Source organism: Polistes dominula, unplaced genomic scaffold, assembly GCF_049000335.1.
Source record: "Polistes dominula isolate Pdom_NZ unplaced genomic scaffold, Pdom_raw_medaka scaffold_35, whole genome shotgun sequence".
Lineage (NCBI taxonomy): Eukaryota > Metazoa > Arthropoda > Insecta > Hymenoptera > Vespidae > Polistes > Polistes dominula.
This window is the reverse complement of record NW_028300968.1, coordinates 2,932,300-2,956,361: the sequence shown is the minus strand read 5'-3', so window position 1 is coordinate 2,956,361 and position 24,062 is coordinate 2,932,300. Positions and strand designations below refer to the sequence as shown.

Genomic DNA, 24,062 nt, shown 5'->3' with positions numbered 1-24,062 from the left:
TTGTTTTCGTTGTCCAACTTCTTACTGACTTCCGGCATTCAAATATTGTTTTAAAAAAATTTGTTGTATTTTCGGGGCATGTTTGTTATGGGTAAATAAATACGAAGTCTGAGGTCAGTAGAAAATAATAATATTTATTTATGCATTAGTCAGTTATTCGATAAAACGAGATAAATATTTAATTAAACTTTGACCACACAAAATGGCGGCGGATATTTTAGATGGATATAAACGAGGAAGATCGATTAATCATCTCAGAAAGCGGAAGACAAGTGTCGGAACCTAGTGTTGTTCGTGGTGCTGTATATTGTCCCTAGCGTAAAATAATCGAGACGCCACATGTTTATTTGATTATTGTAATTATTCTTTATAATTGCAATTAATTGTTCGAAATAAGTGAAAAAATAAAAATAGCCTGTGAAAAAAATACGAAAGTTAAAAAAAAAACTAATATTAAAGGTGTCTGAAAAAATTTCATTGCGTTAATTTTCTTACATACTTTCGGTATCAAAAATAACTGAATACTTACTCTAGGGGAATTAGTTTTATTGAATTGGTCAAACTGTGTTTATCTATATATTACTAACTCAGTTCAGTTCCGCTTAGTTTAGATGTAAAAATGGCCGAATAAAAGTTATAGTCAAAATGGTTATACCAGGATTAGATACGATGGAGCCTTTATCGAATGAATTGGTGAAAACACCTGATTTGGCACAGTGTTGTGATAGTGAAGATGATGTCGATTTTTCAAGATATCCTAGTCCTATTGATAACGAGAATTCACCTACGGCTGCTTCAGAACGTGTTCGTCAAAATTTCCGCGCTAGAACCTGGCAGATTTGTAAGCATCTATTATAGCGTATAAGCAAATTTTAACGCTTTGCTTATATACTAACCGATTAATTGAAACTATATTATTTCTGGAATATTATTGTTCTCATATTTTGAAGATTGCAGGTTTTCGGGAAATAGTTCCTACTAAAATGATTTTGACCAACTCGGGGCCGCTAAACAGCGGCCCTAATGTCCCACCAACCCCGGAATTTCTGTCTAATGATGAGACCAAAACTGAATCCACCTTATTATCAGATAGTTCCGATTCTAGTAGTTCGTGTGAAATTATATTCAACGATTCTACAGAATTGAACAACGAGGAAGGTAACTCAGAATTTGATATTTATGGCAGCGACGATAATGATGACAATGATACAGAAACATCAGATGATGACAGTGAAGAAAACGACAGTTGTAGTAGTAGTAGTAGTAGTAGTGAGAATGAGAGTGACAGTGAGAGTGAAGATGACTCAATTGAAAACACAAATGAATGCAATTGTCGTAGGAGAACGACGAAAAAGGTAATTCATTGAAAATATACAAATTCTTCTCTATTTTATATTTGAATTTTAATTAAAATATATTACACAATCATTAAATTATTGTTTAAACGTATTGAAAATGTAAGATTTGTAATCATGGTGATTGCTTAGAAATAATTCAGAATAGCATGCAATCGTTCTAAGTTGCATTATCATCTTTGATACAATAATATGCTATGACGTGTACAATGTTTATTTTAATATATATGTATAATATAATTGCAGGTGACATTTGACCTTTCGCCTGTTGTACATACTATGTTTAAGTGGGACTATGCATATCGTGCTGCCAGGAAAGGCCCATGGGAAGAAATGGCCAGAGATAGATGTAGATTTAATGGACGTATTAATAATTGTCATCTTATACTTAGTCCTGTTTTACAAGATGATCATCGGGTTCGTGTATGGACAGAACGATTCTCTTAGGTCAAACAATTATTTATTCTTCAATATCTACATTAACAAAATTTGTCATCAAGGTTGTTGAGGTAATTAACAAGCATGATGAATATTTTCATATCAAAAATAATGTACTTTGAACAGTTTACATAGAAAATAAGAGAAAACTGTGAATGTTAATAACAGGGATTTCTCAATAGTATCTATATTTTGATAACAAATATTTACGATAATAGTATTCAAGATATTAATATTAAATTTTGATAAACAAATGATACTTTACAATAGTTTTAATGATACATCTTAATTTCAAATTAATATAAAATTTTGATAAATAAATGATACTTTCCAATAGTCTTAATGACCCATCTTAATGATAATAATATCAAATTTTGATAAGCAAATTACACACATTACAATGGTCAATGCATTCATCTAAATAAGAAACTATGGAAATTGAAGTAAAGAAATTATTCGATGCACACAATGCATAAGCTTTTGCATAATACTTTGCATAAGATACCTGTTGCAATTTTGAATTCAAATAAGAATCCCTGTATTACTTCACAGCTTTAGATTTTTGGTTCAAAAAAGATAATATTTTAGCTAGAATTTATGCGTGATTTTAATAACAATTTAATAAACATAAAAAAAAGTATAGTACTATTTTATTGAACAAAGGTAAAATGAGATACTTTAACAAAGCGTTTTTAGAACACGCTCCTTTTAAGAAAGTTAATACTTTACTGTTTATTATGATTATTCTTTTATATTTATTTCTTTTTAATTTTCTCATATTAAATTTCATTCAATTAATGTTTAAATATAATGATTTTTCAAGTAATAATGACAAACATGAATATGAAACATAACAATGACTTTTTTAAAGATTCAACAAACGCATTTCTGAAAGTTCAGCAACCTTGAGAAAAAAAAGATATTGAAGATTTGTAAAATTGTTTTAAATAAATTCAAAATGAAAACTCACGAATAAAAAGCACTGCATACATAGTGGTTTATTTCAATGGGAATAACACTAAATTGTTGAATAAATCAATAGATAAAAGAAAAGATCTTTAAAAATGACTTCGAAGAATATTCTTCTACAATTATCCATGCAAAAACATTATGTTATAAATCGTTCCGACAATATACTTTACGTTGATAAAAAAAAATAACAAATCAGAAATATATGTTCTCATTGAAATATTCCATACTGTATATTCCATCTGTAATCATATCCATATTTATCAAAATGAAATGCAAAATCCTAGATATTCAGTATAATCTGCTATAGTTTTGTTTAAGACATTTTATGTACTGTACATAACATTAAATTATTAGGCAACAATTATTTTAAGTTCTACCATATTCATCAAATGTATATAATGTATAACAGATTTTTTTAATATGACACAGTACTAACATTACGATTCTTACGCTCATCGTATAAATATGTGTATATGTGAGATGCGTGAGTTCAATAAATTAGTTAATGAGAGAGCAGTAAATAACATACGCGTGACCTGAAAATAAAATTAAAAAAAAAAATAAAAATAAAAATAGGAATGCTAAAATCTAAGATAAGTAAATAATCTATGCGAAATACGTAGTTAGAAAATTGTCACTCTATTCATTTTTTATTATTGTCAATAATTGACAAATCAAAAATCACTATTTGTATATGCTCTTCACATTCCCAAAGAATACTTCTTCATTAGAAAAATTAATTATTGTATTTAATTGCATAGATTAAAGTCTGGTGTTGTCTTTGTTAATGACAATGTTATGTCGTTGTTTAATAATGGTATTTAAAATGTTAAATATAAAACAAAACTAAAAGAAAAGAACATAATTTCTAGAATTTGGAATAATTTGAAGAAAAATTTTTTATACAATTCGAAGGAGTATATTTGGAACGATTGAAGTAACGTCGAATAAATAAAATTTATTACAAACATTGTAAATAATTCGTTTTACGAACATTTATAATTATTATCCTACTTCATTTGTCTTTAAATAATAATAATAATAATTGTGATGATTATTATTATTATTACTGTTAAAAATGAAATTTATTAATTCAATGTGTTCACATTAAATTGAAAATAAATGCAATTTTGTTAAAGAAAGATAGTTATATAGATGGAAAAAGTAAAATGTGTAGATAATGATATAAGAAAATGATGAAACTTTCGACTATTATTTCGTTAGTTTCTCTATCTTTACAAATACACTTTTGTTATACTAGATTTAGTAATGGTGTTCAGTATTACTCATACGCTAAGATTTTCCTATCTTCTATTTACAAACTTTATTAGTCTTTTTTTCCTAATCTTTAATCTTTTATTCAAATCTTTTTTTTTTTGTAACTTCATCGTTTATTTACATACGTAATATTATTTATTCTCTTTTACTTTTATTATATATATATTTTATAATAATGACGCTACGACAAGTAGTTTATCGATAAATTTAATCAACGACGATGACGAATTTATTTATTTATTTGTTAAAAAATGGACTTTATACATATTTATAAATACGATGAATAGTGAAAGCGTGTGTAAAACGGTAACTATTTATAAATACTATAGTGTTATAGACTATTCGATGGCATAAGTAATCTTATATCTCTCCTTTCACTAACTAGAAGATAATATTCGAGATTGTGGTCATGGATATGTTTATCATAATGTTTGAATTATGCGATAAAATGCAATGAGATCGAATTTTAAATTGATTCTTAAAAGCAATATTGATTAGTTAACTTATACACAGTTTTCCCTTATTATACGGAAAGATCTACATTCATATTCAATTTCTATCTGATTTCAAATAAGAAAAACCAGTTTGTTTGTGAGATAGAAAATTATTCTTATAATATATTTTTCTAAATTAAAATCTTAATTAATTTAAATATAATCTAAAAAAAAAAGATTCAAACATAGAAACTTGCATTACGAGTTTACTTAGAAAAAGAGAAAGAGAATATATTTTTTTAATATAATAAATTATATGTGTGAAACAATTTGTATATATATATATATAAATAGTACAAAATTACAAAATTAAAAATAATAATAATAATAAATAAAAAAGAAATTACAAATGTTTCAGTAAATTTCTTCACGATGGCGTGACACGTATCGTTTGGCTCATATTTTTTTTTCGATAAGACTTAATTACTATTCTGAATAAAATTCATTCTTATTGTTGATATGCATATATATATATTTGGAAATTTCAAACTCCCACTCCTGTGCAATGTGTATTTTGACGATGATAAACATTGTGCACATATATAAGTAAGACGAATGGAAAGATTACGGTTATTTTCGCTTTCAATGTAAAAGGTGGAAAAATCTCGATATTGTTTTTAACAGGATACAATTTTTGCGCCGTCGACGACACCTTAAGAGTTGCAATTATTAATTTGATATTGTATTACATTAATAGTAAGATTGATTACTATCGTTTCATCTAATATACCCTATATAAAAAAAAAAGAAACAAATAAATAATGAAATATCTAATTTTGTAAAAACATATGTACTCGTTAAAATTAAAATGAATATTTTTCCAACTTATATCATCATTATATTCTATATGATAATTATATAAAACAGTTGAAATTTATAAGATTCTAGAGATAGAATATAAGATTTGATTTCATCTAAAGAATTTTGTATTTCATTTTAATTTTGTATTCTATTAACAGTACAGAATTTTCATAAATTAGCGAATGAGATTTATTCGATGATAGAAGGAGAGGGATAGGTAGATAGATAAAGTAAAGACGTGTCTTAAAGACAACATATTGGAGAACAAACAGAGATCAATAATATATAGAATCGAAACGGGAATGTTTTTACAATTGTCCGATGTGGTATATAATTGGCGTAAGAATGAAATTCATCATCAATGTACGAAGTTTCCATCCACGATGAAGATATACTTGGCATATTTTCTTCTTTGGGGTTTCATAAGTAACCAGAAGTTGGTTGAGTCTACAGAAGTTGAATCTTCATCAGGAACAATATTGGTTAATGGTTCATCAAAAAGCGTTAGCGATAACGCGGGTGTCCTTGAAACGAGTTCATGGTCGTCCGAAAATGGACAAAAGTCGATTAGCTCGAATTCGTCTAACTTGGTAGAGAAAGAATCAGAAGGGGAGGCTTTAGCGAAGGCTATATTGAACAAATCGGTAGGTTCGAAAAACAAAGTAGAATCAACAGGCAAAATTAATCCTGTTCTACAGGACGATAATGTTCCAGAAAGCAACAACGAAGTATCATTGGAAGCAGCGGCCAAAGGGAAAGTAGAGGCAGAATCAAAGGTCCAAGTTGATGTCAACGATGACAAAGCGAATGTCGAAACAAAGTCTACGGTGAAAGTAGAAACCGAAGCTGATGCACAAGCCGGAGAAGATACAACTGGAGTCAGGGCCGAAGCGAAAGCTCAGGCTACTCAAGCTATAGAGGTCGAGGTTGAAGATAGAATACGAGCGGAGGTAGCTAAACGATTGTTAGCTTTGGCTAAGGAAGAAGCCAAGATTCAAGCTGATAAAGCAGCCAAAGCAAATGCCATTGCTATTGCAAAAGCTAAAGCTTACGTTAAAGCATCCTTAGCTGCTGAAAAAGCTGCCGTGGATGCGGCTGAGAAGACGAAAATAGCTCTGAATTTGCAAACTACTGCAGCTATTAAAGCAACAGCTGCTAAAATAGCACTCGACGAAGGAGAGGCAGCATCTTTGCAGGCAGTTGCATCCGCTGCTGCGGCTGAGGCTTCCCAAATCCAAGCCTTGACCGCTGCACGAGCTGGTGCTATAGCACAAAGAAACAGTTTCTTGCAGGCTTTGATAACTAGCAAAGTTGCTGAGGCAAATGCGGCTGCAGCAAACGTAGTTCTGGAAAAAGCGGTCGTCCTTAAACAACAAGTCAAGCAAACCACGAACGATACCGAAGCGGCTACTGTAGCTCAAGCTAAGGCCAAAGATGAAATAGACACGGCAGTCTTGAATCAAAACGATGCCTCAAAGACAGCTGGCAACACGAACGTCTTGCAACTTGCCGCACTTGCGGAAACCAATGCAGCGTTTCAGGATATTCTTGCGGTCAACATTCGTTCCACGAGATTTTTTAACCCTCAAAGAAACTTTTTGAAATCCCTTGTCTCGATTGATGAAGAAGATTGATCAATATTTCTTTTAAAATCTTAAAATATACGTTCTCTTTTACGTGAGCATTATGAAATCCAATTGTTAAGAAAAAAGAACTTCTGCGTATAATAAATTGAAATGACAGTAAACCGAATATGACTTATTTATTTATTTCTTTAATTTATATTCTCGTTAATAAGTCCACAAGTTCCTTCGTGTTTTTGTGATTCAAATAAAATTTTATATATGTAGTTGTGTGCAATGCACGAATGTAGAATAAGATTGTTATCAAACACTTGTCGAATATATATTGATAAAATGGAGAATTATTTTTTTACGTAGCCTAATATTAATGTCTATCGTAAGCAAAAAGATAATATAAGATAAAAATAAATTAATATGTTTATATATTATCCCGTTATATTATATTTTGTAAAGTATATTTATAATAAATTATTTAATAAAGGCAACGTCAAAAGATAAATACTATATCTATCGTTTTCATTCTTGTTTCATATGACCAAAGTAAAATATTTATAAACCATAAATACTTTGTCTATCAAATTTTATTTAAAATAACAATTGAAGATGCTACGAAAATATACTTTACGTTAGAAACCTATGTGTTAATTCTGTAATATGTTGCAATGTACAAAGACTTGGAAAGTAATCGAATGAAATTCCAAAGTTAGAACATAATTTGAATCTGAATCTCCTGTAAAATTGTTACCTATAGACTAATGCGAATGTGTTTATTCCTTCGTACATATGTATGTACTCGAAGCATTATCGTGACATCGATAGAGTTTCGTATAAAAATGAGTCTTGTTTATATTTCGAATGGAGTAAGTTGCATTAATAAAAAGCAAACAAAGATTGAATGCGAGGGACATATATACCTAAAGAAGATAGAATTTAAGAAACATGAGAATCGTGAGATTCGGGGAAGGAAGAGGGTCGTCTGTAGGTTGATATTTCAAAAGTAGTGGGGGAAAATCTGCAAGTGTTCGGAGATTACTGAAAAAATATTTTCAAAGGGGATTGAGTTGTAGATATAGCTTGAAAGTAGAGATGCCAATACAGTATTTAGACAATTGTGTGCGAATCGGTATATAACGAGGAACCGCGAGGAATGATCATCAATATTCGAAGTCACAATCGAAGATGAACATCCTAACGATACTCGCCACGACCCTCTTCCTGTGTGGCTTCGTAGCAGCCCAAAGTTCCAGCTCGGTTACCGCGGCGGCTTCTGCTTCGGCATCATCCGAAAGTAGATCATCGAAACAAAGGAGTTCGACCAGAAGTTTATTGGACCTAGTGAGCAGTGCCAGGAACAATGCAGCTTCAACTGCATCAGTAGCAGCCGGTGCCAGAGCGGCACTTCAAGCGAGTAGATCTGCGAATGCTGCCCAAGCGGAAGCGTTAGCGCAAGCGAGAAATTCCGCTGCTCAGAACGCTAAGGCACGTGCGGCCGCAGCAGCTGCAGCATCGGCAATCAATGCGGCAGCTAGATCACAAGGACGGGCTACCGTTCAAGCAACCGCAACCGCGGTAGCTGCACAGGCCCTTTCAAAATCCGCTCTCCAAGCCCAGTCTGCTGCAAGTAGTTCCAAGTCGGAGGCAGCCCAAGCTTCCAACTCGGCTAATGCTGGAGCTGCTGCTCTTGCGACAGCCTCCGCTCAGGCCCGAGCTACCAAAAAGGCAGCCCTCGCGTTCGCCGCAGCAGCTGCTGAAGCAAGTGCCAAAGCTGCTGCTGCACGTGCTGCCGCTGCCGCCGCGGAAGCTGCCGCTCGTAGGGCCGTTCAAGCTCAGAGAGATTCCAATAACGCAGGATCACTTGCAGCTAAAGCACAAGCCGAAGCCAGAGCTGCTGCAGCCGCAGCTTCGGCCGCAAGAATCGCTGCATCAACCGCCGATGATGCCAGTGCTCAAGCCAACGCAAGATTGAAAGCTGTCACCTCTATAGCAGCCTCCAGTGATCGTGCTAAAGCATCCGACGCCCGAGCCTCGGCCGAGGCTGCAGGTTCAGCTAGGAGCAGTTCTAGGGGTGCACAACCTTCTTGGCTCACAAGACAAGCCAGCTCTTCATCGTCCAGAGCATCGAGCAGCTCATCTGCTAGCGCAGAATCGGATGCCGATTCAGTATCTATTGCATCAGCCGATTCAAGAGCCCGTGCATCAGCCGATTCAGAAGCTCGTTCATCATCCCGCTCAGACGCTGATTCATCTTCCCGCTCAGACGCTGATTCATCTTCCCGCTCAGACGCTGATTCATCTTCCCGATCGGTCGCCGGTTCATCCTCCCGCTCAGCCACAGGTTCTTCTTCCCGTTCATCATCCGCCAATGTAGCAGCCAACTCAGCTTCTAGTTCACAAGCCGGATCTGCAGCAGGTTCATCGGGTCGTTCAGCAGCCGGTGCATCAGCCGATGCATCAGCCGATGCCTCCGCTGATGTCTCCGCCGGTTCCTCTGCCGATTCCTCCGTTGACGTCTCCGCCGAATCTTCGTCGTCCTCCTGGTCCTCTTCCGACCAGAATGTCTGGTCTCTCTCAGAGACTCTCCCTTCATATTGATGAAATATCTATTTCACGGTAGCTTAACAAGCAAACTCTTGCACAAAAATCTCTAATTAATGAGAAATCGTGTCTAAATTGCTCTCAACTTGTAATAAAAATAAATTTGAATCTAGCATGTATATGATTTTATCATCCCTAATACACTTTCTACATATCACCTTTTCTCTTGCGCTTAAAATGCGTTTCACGATGAACGTGCGAAAATTATTCTGAAGAAAAATAAGAAGAAAAGATTTTAGTGAATCTACTATATCTATTTTATGGTTTTTAATTAATTATCTATTATTTTTTTTCGAATTGAATCTAATAATTACAACTGCTCATAATCTTACTTAATGTAAGTATACATTTTTTAAATTAATAATACATATAATTAAAAAATAATTGAGACATTTAGGGAAAGTATACGGATGGAGACTTTAATGCCTGCATATTAGTAAAATATATATACATATATATTATTCAATTTCATTAGTTGTACTATTTAATATTAAATATATTTTTTAATAAATCAATATATATTTTACTTCAACTATTTTACATATTTTTGTCCTCTCTTAGAATTTTCCATTTGAAACATAAATTTTATTTAATTATCAGTTACTTGACAGAAATAAAACGCCATAATGTTTGTACAAATACTGTAAGTAAGTATTGAGAAAATTTGAGATTAAGATATTGTATGAATACAACGTGCTGAACTTAAATAAAAGATTTAAGATTTAAATAAAACATGTTTTTTCAATCCTACTTTTGTCAATACGGTAAAAATTCATCGATTATACGTAAGAATGAATTGTTTATTGTTTCGATCATTGAAAAATATTTTTTAAAGCTGTATAAATATGAGAGAAAGAATTTATTTAATATGTAAATTTATTTGTAACAACACTCCGTAATAAAATTGTTGAATTATTCGTAAGAAAGAAATTATTGCAATTTCTGTTTCTTTTTCCTTTGATGAAAAGTAGAAACCATGAAATGTTAAGTGTACCAACTATTTAAATTTTTAATAGTTTCATTAACACGATGAGTTATTAAAGATTTTTTTACTATACACGCTAACTGGCAAGTGGTTTCACCAAGTTTGTTATTTACTCAATATAAAATATCAATGCCCAAACGTTGTGTACATACCCAACATTTACAATAATTATTATCGACTGTACCAATATGAAAAAGAAAATAATTATCGAGTGTGTACTGTGCAAATTTAGCTTGAAAAAATAGATAAACAAAGAAAATATGCACGTAATAAAATTCTTTTGGCGATGCAACAGCTGTTGAGTGTGAGCTTTAGGACAAGTGGGCTTTGATTTTCTTAACTAACAGTGGCAAGTGCACGATAACAAATAAAAGAAGTCGATCGTGATTGAAATAACAGAGGAATAGAGTAATACAAAATGTGCTATTGAGTTGGTGGCAGGGGAGAGGACAGGGGGAGAAAGAAAATATTTAAGAAGAAGTTGGTTGGTGTGTTAGAACGAGTAAAGATAGGAGCAAAAGTGTTTGTACAATTGTTGTCGATCGTTGTAGGTATATAATCGCGTATTCCTATATGATTCGGCATCAATCTGCGAAGTACCGTACAAGATGAACATACAAGCGACACTCGTGCTTTGCCTTCTCGCATGGGTCTATGGGCCAACGGCCTATGCTGATCCGCAAAGGTCCTCCGGCTCCAGCGAATCGTCTGCATCCTCTTGGTCTTCGAGTTCGGCCTCGAGTTTGTCCTCATCCGAAGCAAGTTCGGCAAGTTCGGCAAGTTCGGCAAGTTCAGGGAGCGATGAGAGCAGAGTACGAGCTTGGAACCGGGGTAGAGGAGGCAGCGACAGTCTGGTACTCTCGGTGGATTCGTCAGCTGACTCGAGAGCGAGGGAATTGATAGAAACTGACGCTGGTTTGAATGTAGCCGCTGCGTCTGCTCAAGCCAATGCTGAAGACCAAGCTCGAGCAGCAGCTAGTGCCGATGTTACGGCCAACAGAGCAACCGCAAAAGCCCTCGCGTTAGCTGAGGCAGCCGTAAGGGCGGAAAACGCAGCTATTGTCAGGGTTCGTCAAGCTTTGACTGCAGCGCAAGATCTCGTCGCTGCTTCAAGCCGTGCAAGAGCTGCAAGCAGAGCCGCCTGGGAGGCTGCAAAAGAATCGGCAGCAGCTGCTGCCTGGGCCTCAAATAACCAAGTGAGAGCTAACGCCGACTCGCTGATCGCCAACAGAGCTGCAGCCGCTCTTCTCGCTGCTGCCGAGGAAGCCCTTCAGAGAGCTACCGCTTCGCAAAATTCAGCTGCCGAAGCTGCCGCTAAAGCTCGTGCTGCAGCCAGGGCCAATGCAGCTACCACCAGAGCTGCTGCATCCGCTGTACTCGCTTCCGCACGTGCCAGAGCAGCTATCACGAGGGCATCTGGTGCCCAAATAACGGCCTCCGCTAAGGCTACTTCTGCAAGTCAAGTACAAGATCGTGCTAACATAGCACAAGGCGCAGCCTCAGCTTTAGCCGAATCCAGGGCGGAAGCTGCAGCATCCGCGGCAGCTGCACAGGCCGCTGCAGTTGCAGAGGCTAACGCTCAAGTTGCTCGTCTCTCCAAGTCATCCGGTGATGCTTCCAGCGAATCTTCCGCTTCCGCTTCGAGCTCGGCATCCGCAAGTAGCAGCAGCAGCAGCAGCAGCAGCAGCAGCGATTAATTAATCCAACCGACTACTACTGCCCACCTTCGATATACCTGTGTGCTGTACAATTAACTCTGATCTTTTTTCCATGGCACGCAATATCGCAGATTCACCAGATATGATCTTCAGATTTTGCCTAAAATAGAGGAGCAATGGCGAGAAACAGCAAAAATAGACGATTCGAAAATTGTAATGATAATAATAAAAATCTTTTATCATCTCAAAAATGATTTGTACATCTATCTGTTTATGGTTATCCCTATATTCATCCCTTTTTACTCGATTAATGTTAGATATAAGTCGATGAAAGTCTATGTCTATGTTTCTTTTTAAACTTGAATATATATATTCTTATTTGTTTAAACAATTTTTTATTATTTATTATAATATTTTTTATCATATTATATGATAAGAAGAATATTACTTCCAAAATCATTTTTTTACACTCGGAAATCTACGAGTGTTTCTCGTATGGCTACTTTCCCTGTTCAGACAGGTGTAAATATTACTGTAACATTACGAAAGTTTCAAATGAAATATATGTATGTAATAAAAAAAGAAATGCATTTGTGTGTAATTATATTTAATTAATTTATGTCATTTCCTATAAACCTTCTTCGAATTTAGTGATAAATATTTTATTATATTTTTAAGTATCATTTCTATGTTTGTTTTAAATCAATAATTCTATTTTCTGTATACAAAATGAAAAATTATTTGATTCTGTTTAAAAAATAGTGTATAATAAATATATCATTTTTTATTGCACCTAGAAAAATTGTTTTTATTCTACATGTATTATACATTTATATTTTTAGAAAGAATTAAGATTGCAGTTACCTGTCCGAAGAAATATCATTTGTTATAAGAAATATATTTTTTACTTTTAAACATTTTGTCATATTTAGATAGATTTGCAATGTTTTCGCAATTTTAGAATATTTTTAGTAAAAGGTACATATTAGAGACCAATCAAATCTGTCTAAAAATGACGTTGTTACATTTATTAATTTATTATCAAAGGAATTTAGAAAAATTTAGAAAAAAATTGGTTGACTTTGATCTTTGATACTAATCCTTATCATGTTCACGTGATTTAAAAGTTTGAAAGTAACATGGAAGTAACAAGTCTAGAAAGTAATTTAATTTCTTTTTGATTAGAAAAATAACAAAAGTTATATACCTATGACGTAATTAAAAAGATTCATAGAAAATAGATGAATTATAAAAGTAGTATATACAGGGAAGAAGATAGAATGAAACGTGTATCGCATTGTATAGCAACTGTTATCAAAATCCGTGAATATTTGCGATAAATAAACGGAGTTTATTATGACAATGGGGAATCGTTAGCGGTAGAGAAAAGGCGAGTGGCAATATTTGGAGAAGCAGGGAAAATCGTATCGATTGTTTTCACAATTGCGCGTCATGGTATATAACCGGTGAATGATGGATGGTAGTCACAAAGCTACAAAGTTCCGTGTAAGATGAAGATCCCCTCGATTCTCGCAACGTGCCTCCTTACCTGGGGCTTGGCCGCCGGGAATCCGGCATCTTTGGATTCATCTGAATTATCGCTATCGTCTTCAGAAGCATCCTCTAGCTCGTATTCGAGCTCATCCTCGAGCTCGTCCTCGAGTTCGTCCGCGAGATCATCTTCTGACGGTAGAACACCTAACGTCATCTTGAACAAGCCACCTCAATTAGGAGCTAGCGCTGCAGAAATTGCATCGGCTCTGTCGAATAATGCAGCGAACGCTGCAAGCAATGCAAAGTCGGCCCAAGCAACACGAGCTACTGCGATAGCTCGAACGAAGGCTGCCGCGGTGGCTGCAGCACGTGCAGCTGCAAGAACGCGAGAAGCTGCAGCTGCTGCTAGAGCAGCGGCCAACGCCCAAGCCCAAGCGGCCGCCAGAGCATCAGCGGCAATTTCGGCAGTAGCTGCAGCTGAGGCTGCAGCACAGAAAGCAGCAAGTGCCGGATCTGGAGCATTAGCAGCCAGCGTAAGGTCCAACAAAGCCTCAGAAGAAAGTTTGGCGGTACAGAATCGTGCCAATGGTGACGCGGAACAGGCTAGTCGTGCTGCCGCTGCTGCTCTTGCTGCAGCTATTCGCACACGTGACGATGCCGCAGCAACAAGGAAGCAAGCAGCTAGATTGAGGGCGGATGCTGCAGCTGCTGCCAATGCCAACAACAGAGCAACCAGTCTTGCCGAAGCTTCTGCAAACCAAGCGGCTAGGGCAAACTCGGCTTCTGATGACGCATCTTCCGCTCAGGCTGCTGCCCTAGCACAAGCCAATGCTGAAGCTTCGCTCACTGCGTCCATCACCTCTATCCAAAGTGTGAGATCCGCCCGAACGGACTCTGAAACTGCCCAAGACCAAGCTGCCGCTGCAGCCAAGGCCTCCCCTCAAATCTCTACGAAAGACGGAGTCGTCGTTGGTTTCGGAACTGATGCTGGTTCATCCTCTCAACTCAAAGCTCAAGTCTCAGCATTAAATCGAGCTAGTAGCAGAGTTAGTTCCGGAACTGCCAGATCTTCGCCAAGATCTTTGAGTGATGCATCCTCGGAAGCTTCAGCCTCCGCCAATGCCAGCTCCGATTCTTCTAGCAGCGCATAAGGAAAGAAATTAGATCGTTCTCGAAACTCGTACGATAGTACGACCAATCGATTTCACGATCGAATTTAGATTCATGTATTCCAGAGCTCGATCACTTGCAGAAATAAGAAAAAAAAACTTAACTGAACTTTTGTCATTCCAAAATTAATAATAAAGAATAACATGCTTTTCAATCGATTTCGTTGTATTTTCCTTTGAACTCCTACAATCGTTTCAAATCAACATGTATCTTCTATGCGATAATATTAATTAATATTATATTCATTATAAATAAAATATATTCTAAGATAAGCTAATTTGTTTTGTCTTTCTTTTCTATAACAAAAAATTACAATTTAAATTATTGTAATTTTTTACGGCGGCCAAATAATATAATTGATATAAGATTAAAATATGTAAAAATTGGGAGTCTAAATCTGGGTTAAAGAAATTATCTTTGTCAGAATATTTTATACAATAAAACTGTTTTACGAATATCAAAAAAGAATTTGACATATTTATTGCATTCTATTTGCCAAGAGATTATAACTAAAAATAAATTTCGTACTTGGTAAGGTTCATACAATTTGAAAGTAATTATTGATTGACCTAAATGCGGATTGTTGTATCTGTACTTTGGTTTTAATTCACGTTGCTTTAAAAAAGGGATCTTGAAGTCTTGATTGTTTTCTTCAAACGTTGCAACGATTGTTTATGCAATTAACAAAGTATCAATTTATTAAATATTATATCAACTCCTATCATAGTCAACTGTATAGAATATAACACGAAAATCTTGGAATTCATAGATTGTTCAATGCATTTTTGCAATAAAATCAACAATAATAGTAACCAATCAGATTTGAACAGAAATTGATATGTTAATTTGTCACGAATACTCTAAACATACCACAAAATTGACACAAATTGTTGTTTTAATAAATGATGTTTTGCAAAATAATAAACGCAACAGGTTTTGTTATTTGAGCAAACAACATCCTATGAACAACATAGATACCATTGTCATAACAATATCTGTTTTATATTTCAATATTATTGATTCGACTTTCTATGATGTTTTAAGTGTTCGACTACTTTAACATAACACAAACAAAAGATAAAAATCGGTTGAGTTGATCAAGAACAACAATCCTCCAGATTTGCATAAGTTCTGTATGAAAACAAAAAATTATAGAATGAAATTTCTCAACATTCCACAATAAATCTAAACCAATATACTTATGATTATTGATTTATAATGTTCGTGTCAAATTTCCTAAAGACAAAGAATTTAGAGACCTAATGATAATGATAAAAGTATAACAATCTAATATTTACACAAAATATTTCGAAAAAATGTAAGAAACGCGACACCCAGAATTTCGAAGCATCCCTGTCGCAGATTCGCATACCAAACAGATATGTAAAAGCATTAAAGTACGAATAAAGGCGGGGAACGTGTAATGTTTGGACAGTTGTGCGATGTGGTATAAAATGGAGGAGCTATGGAGTAGATGCATCAATCGACGAAGATCCAACGAAGATGAAGAATCTCTCAACGCTCGTGTCGACGCTCCTGTTGGGAGCCTGCATACTCGGTGCCCATGTCAACAGATCGTTGGCAATAGAGGACGTAGGCGCGGATGCGGAATCCTCAGCTCAATCCGCTGCGGAGTCATCTTCCGGAGCAAACGAATCAGGCGGGGAAAGTAGTAGCAGTTCTAGCGCAAGTGTTAGTGTAAGCGCTAGTGCAAGCTCGTCTAGCGAATCGAAGAGGAGTGGTGTTGCCATTGAGGGAGCCCTCGTAGGTACTGGTGCGGCGAGTTCGGCTGCAGCATCCGCCGAGTTACTTTCGGACACCTTGGGATTAGGTCAGACGTCTGCCCAAGCACAAGCAGCGGCCGTAGAAGAAGCCAATGTTTCGAGCAATGCCAATAATAAAGCTAGTCAGTGGGCAGCCCAGGCAGCAGCAGCGGCAACAGCAGCGGCTGCTTCGCAAGAGAACGCTGCCGCGTTGGCGCGTGCATCAGCCGAGGCATCTCAAAGCGCGGCTAGAGCAACGTCCAGGGCTGAGGCCAACGCCTCGGCGGCCAAAGCATCCGCGGAAAAAGTTTGGATACTGGCACAGGATTCCGCACAAGCTCAAGCTCGTGCTACAGAACGATCGGAGTCCTCTAACAGAGATGCGGCCGCGAGTGCAGCAGCTGCGATAGAAGCCGAAAGCAAAGCTGCCAAGGCCCTCAAAGCTATTGCCGATGCCAAGGCCAAGGCCGCCGCGGCTGTTGCCGCTCAAGCGGAGGCCGCCGCAGCAGCTGCGGCTGCAGCTAAGGCCCGTGCTGAAGCCGAATCAGGTGCCGCCGTAGCTGCAGCAGCGCGTGCCGTTGCTCAAGCCGAAGCCGCTGCTTCCAGTCGAAACAACCGCCAAGCTGGCATTGCTCAAGCCGGTGCAGTCGCCGCAGCTCAGACTAGGGCTCTCGCATCTTCAGTAGCAGCCACCGCCAAAGCAGCAGCCTATGCCAATGCCGATGTCCAAGCACTTAGAGCGTCAGAATGGGATTCAGCCTCATCTTCTTCTTCCTCTTCTTCCTCCAGCAGTAGTGCCAGCGCATCCGCAGCTTCCAACAGCAATTCCAGCAGCGGCAGGATTTCTTCCAGCGATGCAAGCAGCTCTGCCGAAGCCGAGAGCGATGCTAGCTCGAGGGTTTAACAATCTCCACGTTCCCGTCTATCTCCATCGATGGACTAACCGAAGAAATGCGAGTTAGAGCTTACTTTCCATTAAATTACAATCACGATTATTCTCAATAATAAAAAAGGGATAACACCTTTGATAGAACGAATATACCTGAAAGATATTCTACAAATTAATTTCTCATAAACGAGTCTTGCAAACCCGAAAACCAAGTATACTTTTATTATTTTACCTTTATACTCCTACATTGATTGCATATAATATTACGTCGATTAACGATATATGATGATATTTATTTTCTTATTGTTCTCGTGTGTTGTAAATATTCTCTTTTATTTTTTTTCCAAGAGACGTTGTAAGAATAATTGACGTTTTAATAAAAAATGATCTTAAGAAGAGAATGAGCGTGTAATTTAATGACTTAATACTTCTCAACGATTAACAGAAAAAGAAAAAAGGAAACAAATCGAATGGTGCAAGATTCATTATCCGTCGTCGTTTATACTATATAATTCCGTGTACGCTTACGCATAGTAACTGTCCCAAGGAGGATATAGTGGGTGCGTCGAATCAGACGTTGTCGAATGCAACAACACGGGCTACGAATGTGAACGACGACGATTCTTTGGTGACTGGTGGTTCAAGAGGTGAGAGACCATGGAGAAGTTGGAGGGGACCCTACGAGTAGGGAGGTACCTCGCCCGGTGAACGTGCCTATAAATTGCCGGCAAGTGCTACGGACCCAACCAGTCTTCATCGGAACACTAAGGCCCTTTTTTTTTAATCATCATCACCAACAACAACTATTTCTCTCTTTCTACGAGGGATTTACACTTTGATCATTCGTTTGGAATCTGTAACGATGAAGCTCCTAGTAATCTTCTGCATTACCGTTGCAGTCGTACTCGCTGCATCCGAAGACGACAAAAAAGAACCGGAACGACCTAAAACATTCAGAAGGCTCATACCTGCCGATGTTCTTCGTGGTGAGTTAACTACAACGATTTATTTTATTGCAATTAATATTATATGCGTTCGTATTATTTCGCATTTATTTTTAACAATTTTTAACAAACCTACACATGCATATGTAAATATTGAGATGATAACCAATTGGATCCCTCTCTCCTACTCTTCTTTATTTCTTTTTCTTATTTTTGTCTATTATAAAAAATATATTTACGTAAGTATCTCATGAATAAATAATGAGTATGAATATAAAAACTTATTGATATTCATCTTAATTTATACAAAAATTCGATACTTTTGATTAGTATCATCATTCATTTTTTTTTTGGTTACACATCGAGATTGATCGTACGAAATTCGTTCGATTGATGGCTATTTTTTTTCACCTCGTAGAAAAAAAAAATAGCAGAACCAATCAGGTGAGAACCCAATGTTGTTCGGTGAAAGGCAAAGTATATTAAGGTCGTTTGTTATACGCTCGTAAATAAAATAAAAGACCGGAACGCGTCAATCGATGATTCTTATTTTTGGTAAAAGAGACAAAAATTTTATATATTTTTTATAAATAAAATTCATTTATGTATATAACTCCGTCTTTAAAAGAATAAATTAATTCTTTTAGTAAATAGCATATACCGGATTTAAAAAAGAACAAAAAAAAAACAAAAAAGAAAGACACATGTTAAGTAGGACAATCTCGGGTCTCCTTTTAAAACCACAGATATGCATCTGATATTCGTTCGGAGTAGTTTAACGAGTCCGAGTGTTGGAAAGAGAAACTTCGAAGGATCGAGATTTAATATCTCGATTGTATATCCTCGATGACTCGAGAACTTTCCAAAATCATTTCAAGCTGTTAAAATATATTATACAAATTTTTTTTTATTATTATTATAGTATGCAAAAAGTAAAGTATAAAATACTTGTAAAGTATTGATACAATTATTTCATTTTTATTCCACATGCCAAATTATATTTGAGTATAAAATTAAGTATAAAATAATTATATTAAAGTATTAATACAATTATTTAATTTTTATTCCACTTGTGAAGTTATATTTGAAATTATCAGATGATTTATTTACTTGTTACTTATTTATTTACTTATTTTTTACTTATTACTCTATATTACTTATTACTTGTTACTTATTTATTTACTTATTACTCTGACACATTGATCAACTAAAATGATTACTTTAATCATAAATCAAAGATTATTTACTTATATGACTCATTATAAATAAAATGATAATTTCAATCGATCAATCAGTAGAAATTGTTTTTAATTAGAGACCCCCTGTTACGCTTGTGATTACGTGAATTAAAAAAAAATAAAAATAGATTAATATCAGTAACATAAAAAAAAGAAAGGAAAATTATATTCTGAAGTAATATTACGGAAGTTACAATTATATCTATATATATGTAACAAATATAAAACTTGTTGAAAGAAGAAATATCTTGTAGATCTTGACAAGTCAGTAAGTTTTCTACATTTAATCATTGATATTATCATAATTATGTCATATGGTACAACATATTGATTATAAATTTACAATTCATTGTCATCAAGTTTACGTCCTTGCTACGTTTTCTTTTTTCTACGATAAAATCTATGTCATTTCATTAACGTTTACCTATTTAAACTTACATGTGTGTATGAGACAGAAAGTAAAAAAAAAAAAAAAAAAAATATCCGAGAAGAATGACGTGTCCGTATACGTAGGAGTAAAAGGTCCGATATACAAGGAGGGAATCAGAAAGTGCAAATGAAAGCGACGAGACTCGGTTTCTTCTCGATTCGCAAAAGGTCTCTCTGTTCCACAACATTCCGAATGGCCACATCAGCAATAGTTTGCAATAGTTGTCCTGCATACAAACGTGTTAGTGTTTGTTATATGATTGTACACACATGTTGTCTATAGAATAGAATAGAATAAATCGTATGTTACAAGTTACAAATAAGACATAAACTTCATAGTACTTTCGTATGTCCAACTAAAAAGAAAAACAGGAAACAATAAGTGAACATAAGTTCTTGAGAAAGTACACTGTGGTGTAACTACCTTCCTCTAACAGATCTCGTTAAAATCAATTTCATTTCATTTTCTTTATAATTTATACAAAATAATTTATTATAAATGAATGTTCGAAGAATTCTCAAGAATTAATCTTATCTTCTTTTGTATAGTTAAATAGTATACGTAATAAATGATCATCGTTCACGTTTGCTAACAAATCATTTATCACCGATTATTATATCTTAGGTGTTAAAGTTCTTTTCCAAGAAATCTTTGTATTATTTTTCAGTTTTTATCACTTATTTGAAGGAAAGACGATATTTAGGCGAAACTAAGAGACTCTTATAACGCATAACTTTTAATTGGTACAACCTCGATACTCGTTATGCGTTTGCTCTAGTCCCAGATTCCCAGGAATACTTGAATTACCGACAATGACCTCGTTACTACCGATTAACCAATGGCTCACTTAAGTTCAGGGATAATCACCTATTTCAGATCGTTTTTATATATATATATATATATCATTCAAATTAACATAATCCTTTATGGGAATTTAACTTGGAAAGTTGTATGGCATCTAATTGTAAGAATTACGTAAACAAACGGTAGTCCGTAGGAAAGTGTGATTCGCCTAAGCTATTACTATCATAAGATCTATTACAGAATCTTAGAAGGTTGTACGATCGTTGAACATACTAATTGCAGTTATTGCGATTCCTTTTATTAAAAAACTTGCGATATTTTCCTGACACATATTCTTTTTATTATTATTATTATTGTTTATTACGTTGCATATCCGGGGAGGGGATTCGAACGTTGTAGATGAAAATTTTGGATATTTTTGATCATCGCGTTCGATCATCTGATCTAACAAAAGATACTTCTTTTTTCCTTTCTCGAGGACAATGAACGTTTTAGCTTGGCAACGAATGTAACGGGACTCTCTACGAGAACGAGAACCGTTGAACGGTTATTTCGAAATAAGACCAAATAAGAAAAAGAAAAAGAAGAAGAAGGAATTACCAATATCCTCTTCCCAGAAATTTTTTTTTCTTACAAATCATCCAAGGATTGCATTTGATTTAGAAACTATGACAGGAAGAAAGCAAGCACATAGATAAAATCTAGGAAGTCACGAAGTCCTAGTATTATCCTGTTAATTGAATTTCTAGTTTGCAATTGAATAAAAATACATATATATATGTACGTGTAACATATGCCGACAAGAAAGCGAGAAATTGGAGATGGGAGAGTAAACTTCTTAGGGGATATTCACTTTCTTCTTACACTGGCAGAGAAACTGCTACGGAAAACCTGATCTTAGAATACACGTTCAGATCGTATTTAACTGACAAGAAATCTTTCCCTCTTTATTTACATCGAGATTCAACGAGATTTCGAATATAAAATGAAAGTATATACACAAAAGAAATAAATATTTTCAATGATTTTTTTGTTGAAAAATTATAATACGTTTTGTTAATCTTACGTATGAATGTACAAATAAATACGATTCTATTTGAAAGCAAGACCTTGTAAATAGGTATATACATATGTAACTATCTTGCACATTACATATAAGTATAAATGAATTTTATCTCAGCATCCAAGGTGTATCATTACGATGTATGTATCTGTATCACCGTTTCATTTCTGATTTACGTTGGTGTTAAATAGTTTTATCTTAAAGACCTTCGTTTTATGGATAGTGTACGGATAAGTGGAACAAGTCTTAAGATTATTTAAGTTAAAGTCTAGATACGTAGTTCGTAAATGTATTTAGTATGTACATAATTATAAAGACACGATGGTGACTCATAAGTTAGTTCTCTAATACTTGAAGACTTTAAGGCGTTGATGGGTTTCGTCGTTGTTGCCCATTGTCGTAGATATTATCATTGTCATCGATGTTAGACTGTTGTTGCATAAACGGTATTCCGGTGTGTGACAGTGAAAGTGTTTCTCCTTGAAGTTTCTACGATCTACCGATCACGGTACCTTAACGTTGACTAAACACAAATCTCAAGTTGTGCATACAATAGGTGAAGGTACTCGATGGATGACAATAGAATTATACCTACGATTCGTCTCGAACCTGCAATTCGATAATATGATAGTATTATTACATGGGAAATTATTAGATATAATTATCTTATTCCTCAAAGATTTATATCCGACGATTGTTTAATTTATGAAGAAAAAAAAAATGAAGAAATATTCCAATTGAAATGATTAACATCACGATTTTTCTTTATTCGTTTCAGATTTCCCCGGCATGTGTTTTGCTTCAACCAGATGCGCAACCATAGAACCAACTAAAACTTGGGAGCTTTCACCTTTCTGTGGTAGATCAACTTGCGTACCGGCCGATGACAATTCTGGTCGTCTTTTCGAATTGGTAGAAGATTGTGGACCATTACCCAAGGCCAATCCAAAATGCAAACTTTCCGATAAGACTAATAAGACCGCAAGCTTCCCAGACTGTTGTCCAATTTTCGAATGCGAGGATGGAGCTAAATTAGAATACCCAGAGATTCCAACTTTGGCACCACCTACGGAAATCATTGAAGTTGAAAAAGTGGCTGAAACGACAACGGCAAAAGCTTAATTATCAATGATTACTTTCTATTGATATATTTTTTTTTAATTCTACCCTTTTTTATATTTTATTTTATTTGTATGATTTTTGTTTTATTCGAAAGCGAATAACACATTTTAAAGCTCTCTTTTCTTCTCTCTTTTAATCACGCCCGATTTCTAATTAGTATTAACAGCATCATAGCCATCGGATAATGGCGAAATAAATCGTAATAGTGCCGCGAATAATTGGTTCCTGGCAACTGGTTAACACAACTTGTATCATTAATTTTACTTGCAAATCTCTTTATGGAACGTTACTTTCACTTCGATTCCGGGTTATAAAACTATCGATCAAGACTCTCGAATAAGGCGCATCCGAGAAACCTTTAGACGCTTTCGTCTAAAATATCAGAGGACACCGAGATCATTAATTCCTTTTTTTTTGTTTTCTTTTTTGTTTTTAATCTTAATATCTGCTCAATGATTAACTGCGTTACGCTTTGCTAGTTCGTCATGGTTCAAACATAACGTGATCGTACTTTTTATATATTTAATGCTCCCGTGCACGATAATTTTCGCCAAGCTTGCATTTGTCGATCCTAATTTCCTTAGCAACACATGCGTGTTTTCACGATTGCAACTTTCTCGTATTAAGTATTTTTTTTGTTTTGTTGCACATCACCGTTGCGAAATCAAAATACAATCTTTTCGCATTATTATCCTAATGTTTATGGAACATGTGCACCTTCTAATATAATTAATGCGATCCAGCTAATTTTCGTACTTTGTTACAGTGATATCAAATATATAAATGTATTGTATCGAACGAACTTGCATATGCATTTGTAAATGTGTGTGATCCTAAGTATATATTATAAAATAATAATAAATTAATATCTATTTAAAAAAAAGATATTATTTTTTATTGTATCCTTTTCCCATATTTTTTATTATTTAATAATGACTCGTGCCATTTATAAATTAAATATTTTTATTATATCATATAATTGGCAA

At 35.1% G+C, this 24,062-nt stretch overlaps 5 protein-coding genes across 6 annotated transcripts; all 5 read left to right on the top strand.

The window, feature by feature from the left end:
- Positions 1-371: 371 nt before the first annotated feature.
- On the top strand, positions 372-3,411 carry PPP1R15 (Protein phosphatase 1 regulatory subunit 15). Of its 2 annotated transcripts, none has more exons than XM_015327877.2 (3): positions 372-841; positions 958-1,355; positions 1,602-3,411. In XM_015327877.2, exons 1-3 carry the CDS (start codon positions 646-648, stop codon positions 1,800-1,802), a joined length of 795 nt encoding a protein of 264 aa, XP_015183363.2. In that variant the 5' UTR covers positions 372-645; the 3' UTR covers positions 1,803-3,411. The 2 variants fall into 2 exon arrangements, with proteins under 2 accessions (XP_015183363.2, XP_089029477.1); XM_089173351.1 differs by having other exon boundaries at positions 419-841; positions 951-1,355.
- Positions 3,412-3,884: 473 nt separating this feature from the next.
- LOC107070044 (uncharacterized) lies at positions 3,885-7,090 on the top strand. The gene is made up of 2 exons (XM_015327878.2): positions 3,885-5,982; positions 6,037-7,090. Exons 1-2 carry the CDS (start codon positions 5,641-5,643, stop codon positions 6,970-6,972), a joined length of 1,278 nt encoding a protein of 425 aa, XP_015183364.1. The 5' UTR covers positions 3,885-5,640; the 3' UTR covers positions 6,973-7,090.
- A 144-nt stretch (positions 7,091-7,234) lies between these two features.
- LOC107070045 (uncharacterized) lies at positions 7,235-17,829 on the top strand. The gene is made up of 3 exons (XM_089173352.1): positions 7,235-9,449; positions 12,021-12,190; positions 16,484-17,829. Exons 1-3 carry the CDS (start codon positions 8,101-8,103, stop codon positions 17,488-17,490), a joined length of 2,526 nt encoding a protein of 841 aa, XP_089029478.1. The 5' UTR covers positions 7,235-8,100; the 3' UTR covers positions 17,491-17,829.
- Positions 13,132-14,821, top strand: LOC149032387 (uncharacterized). Its single transcript, XM_089173350.1, has one exon. The coding sequence runs from the start codon at positions 13,671-13,673 to the stop codon at positions 14,802-14,804; it is 1,134 nt and encodes a 377-aa protein (XP_089029476.1). The 5' UTR covers positions 13,132-13,670; the 3' UTR covers positions 14,805-14,821.
- A 155-nt stretch (positions 17,830-17,984) lies between the features above and the next one.
- On the top strand, positions 17,985-23,959 carry LOC107070047 (uncharacterized). Its single transcript, XM_015327882.2, has 2 exons — positions 17,985-18,461; positions 22,733-23,959. Exons 1-2 carry the CDS (start codon positions 18,338-18,340, stop codon positions 23,074-23,076), a joined length of 468 nt encoding a protein of 155 aa, XP_015183368.1. The 5' UTR covers positions 17,985-18,337; the 3' UTR covers positions 23,077-23,959.
- Positions 23,960-24,062: the final 103 nt, after the last annotated feature.

Bases quoted from the DNA above. Each gene is read 5' to 3' on its own strand.
- PPP1R15 (XM_015327877.2), top strand. From the start codon at position 646: ATGGTTATACCAGGATTAGATACGATGGAGCCTTTATCGAATGAATTG. The intron at 842-957 runs GTAAGCATCTAT...TGAAGATTGCAG, and splicing joins CGCTAGAACCTGGCAGATTT to GTTTTCGGGAAATAGTTCCT. The intron at 1,356-1,601 runs GTAATTCATTGA...ATATAATTGCAG, and splicing joins GTAGGAGAACGACGAAAAAG to GTGACATTTGACCTTTCGCC.
- LOC107070044 (XM_015327878.2), top strand. From the start codon at position 5,641: ATGTTTTTACAATTGTCCGATGTGGTATATAATTGGCGTAAGAATGAA. The intron at 5,983-6,036 runs GTAGGTTCGAAA...CCTGTTCTACAG, and splicing joins AGGCTATATTGAACAAATCG to GACGATAATGTTCCAGAAAG.
- LOC107070045 (XM_089173352.1), top strand. From the start codon at position 8,101: ATGAACATCCTAACGATACTCGCCACGACCCTCTTCCTGTGTGGCTTC. The intron at 9,450-12,020 runs GTCCTCCTGGTC...AGCCGAATCCAG, and splicing joins GTCTCCGCCGAATCTTCGTC to GGCGGAAGCTGCAGCATCCG. The intron at 12,191-16,483 runs GCGATTAATTAA...CAAACGAATCAG, and splicing joins CAGCAGCAGCAGCAGCAGCA to GCGGGGAAAGTAGTAGCAGT.
- LOC149032387 (XM_089173350.1), top strand. From the start codon at position 13,671: ATGAAGATCCCCTCGATTCTCGCAACGTGCCTCCTTACCTGGGGCTTG.
- LOC107070047 (XM_015327882.2), top strand. From the start codon at position 18,338: ATGAAGCTCCTAGTAATCTTCTGCATTACCGTTGCAGTCGTACTCGCT. The intron at 18,462-22,732 runs GTGAGTTAACTA...TATTCGTTTCAG, and splicing joins ACCTGCCGATGTTCTTCGTG to ATTTCCCCGGCATGTGTTTT.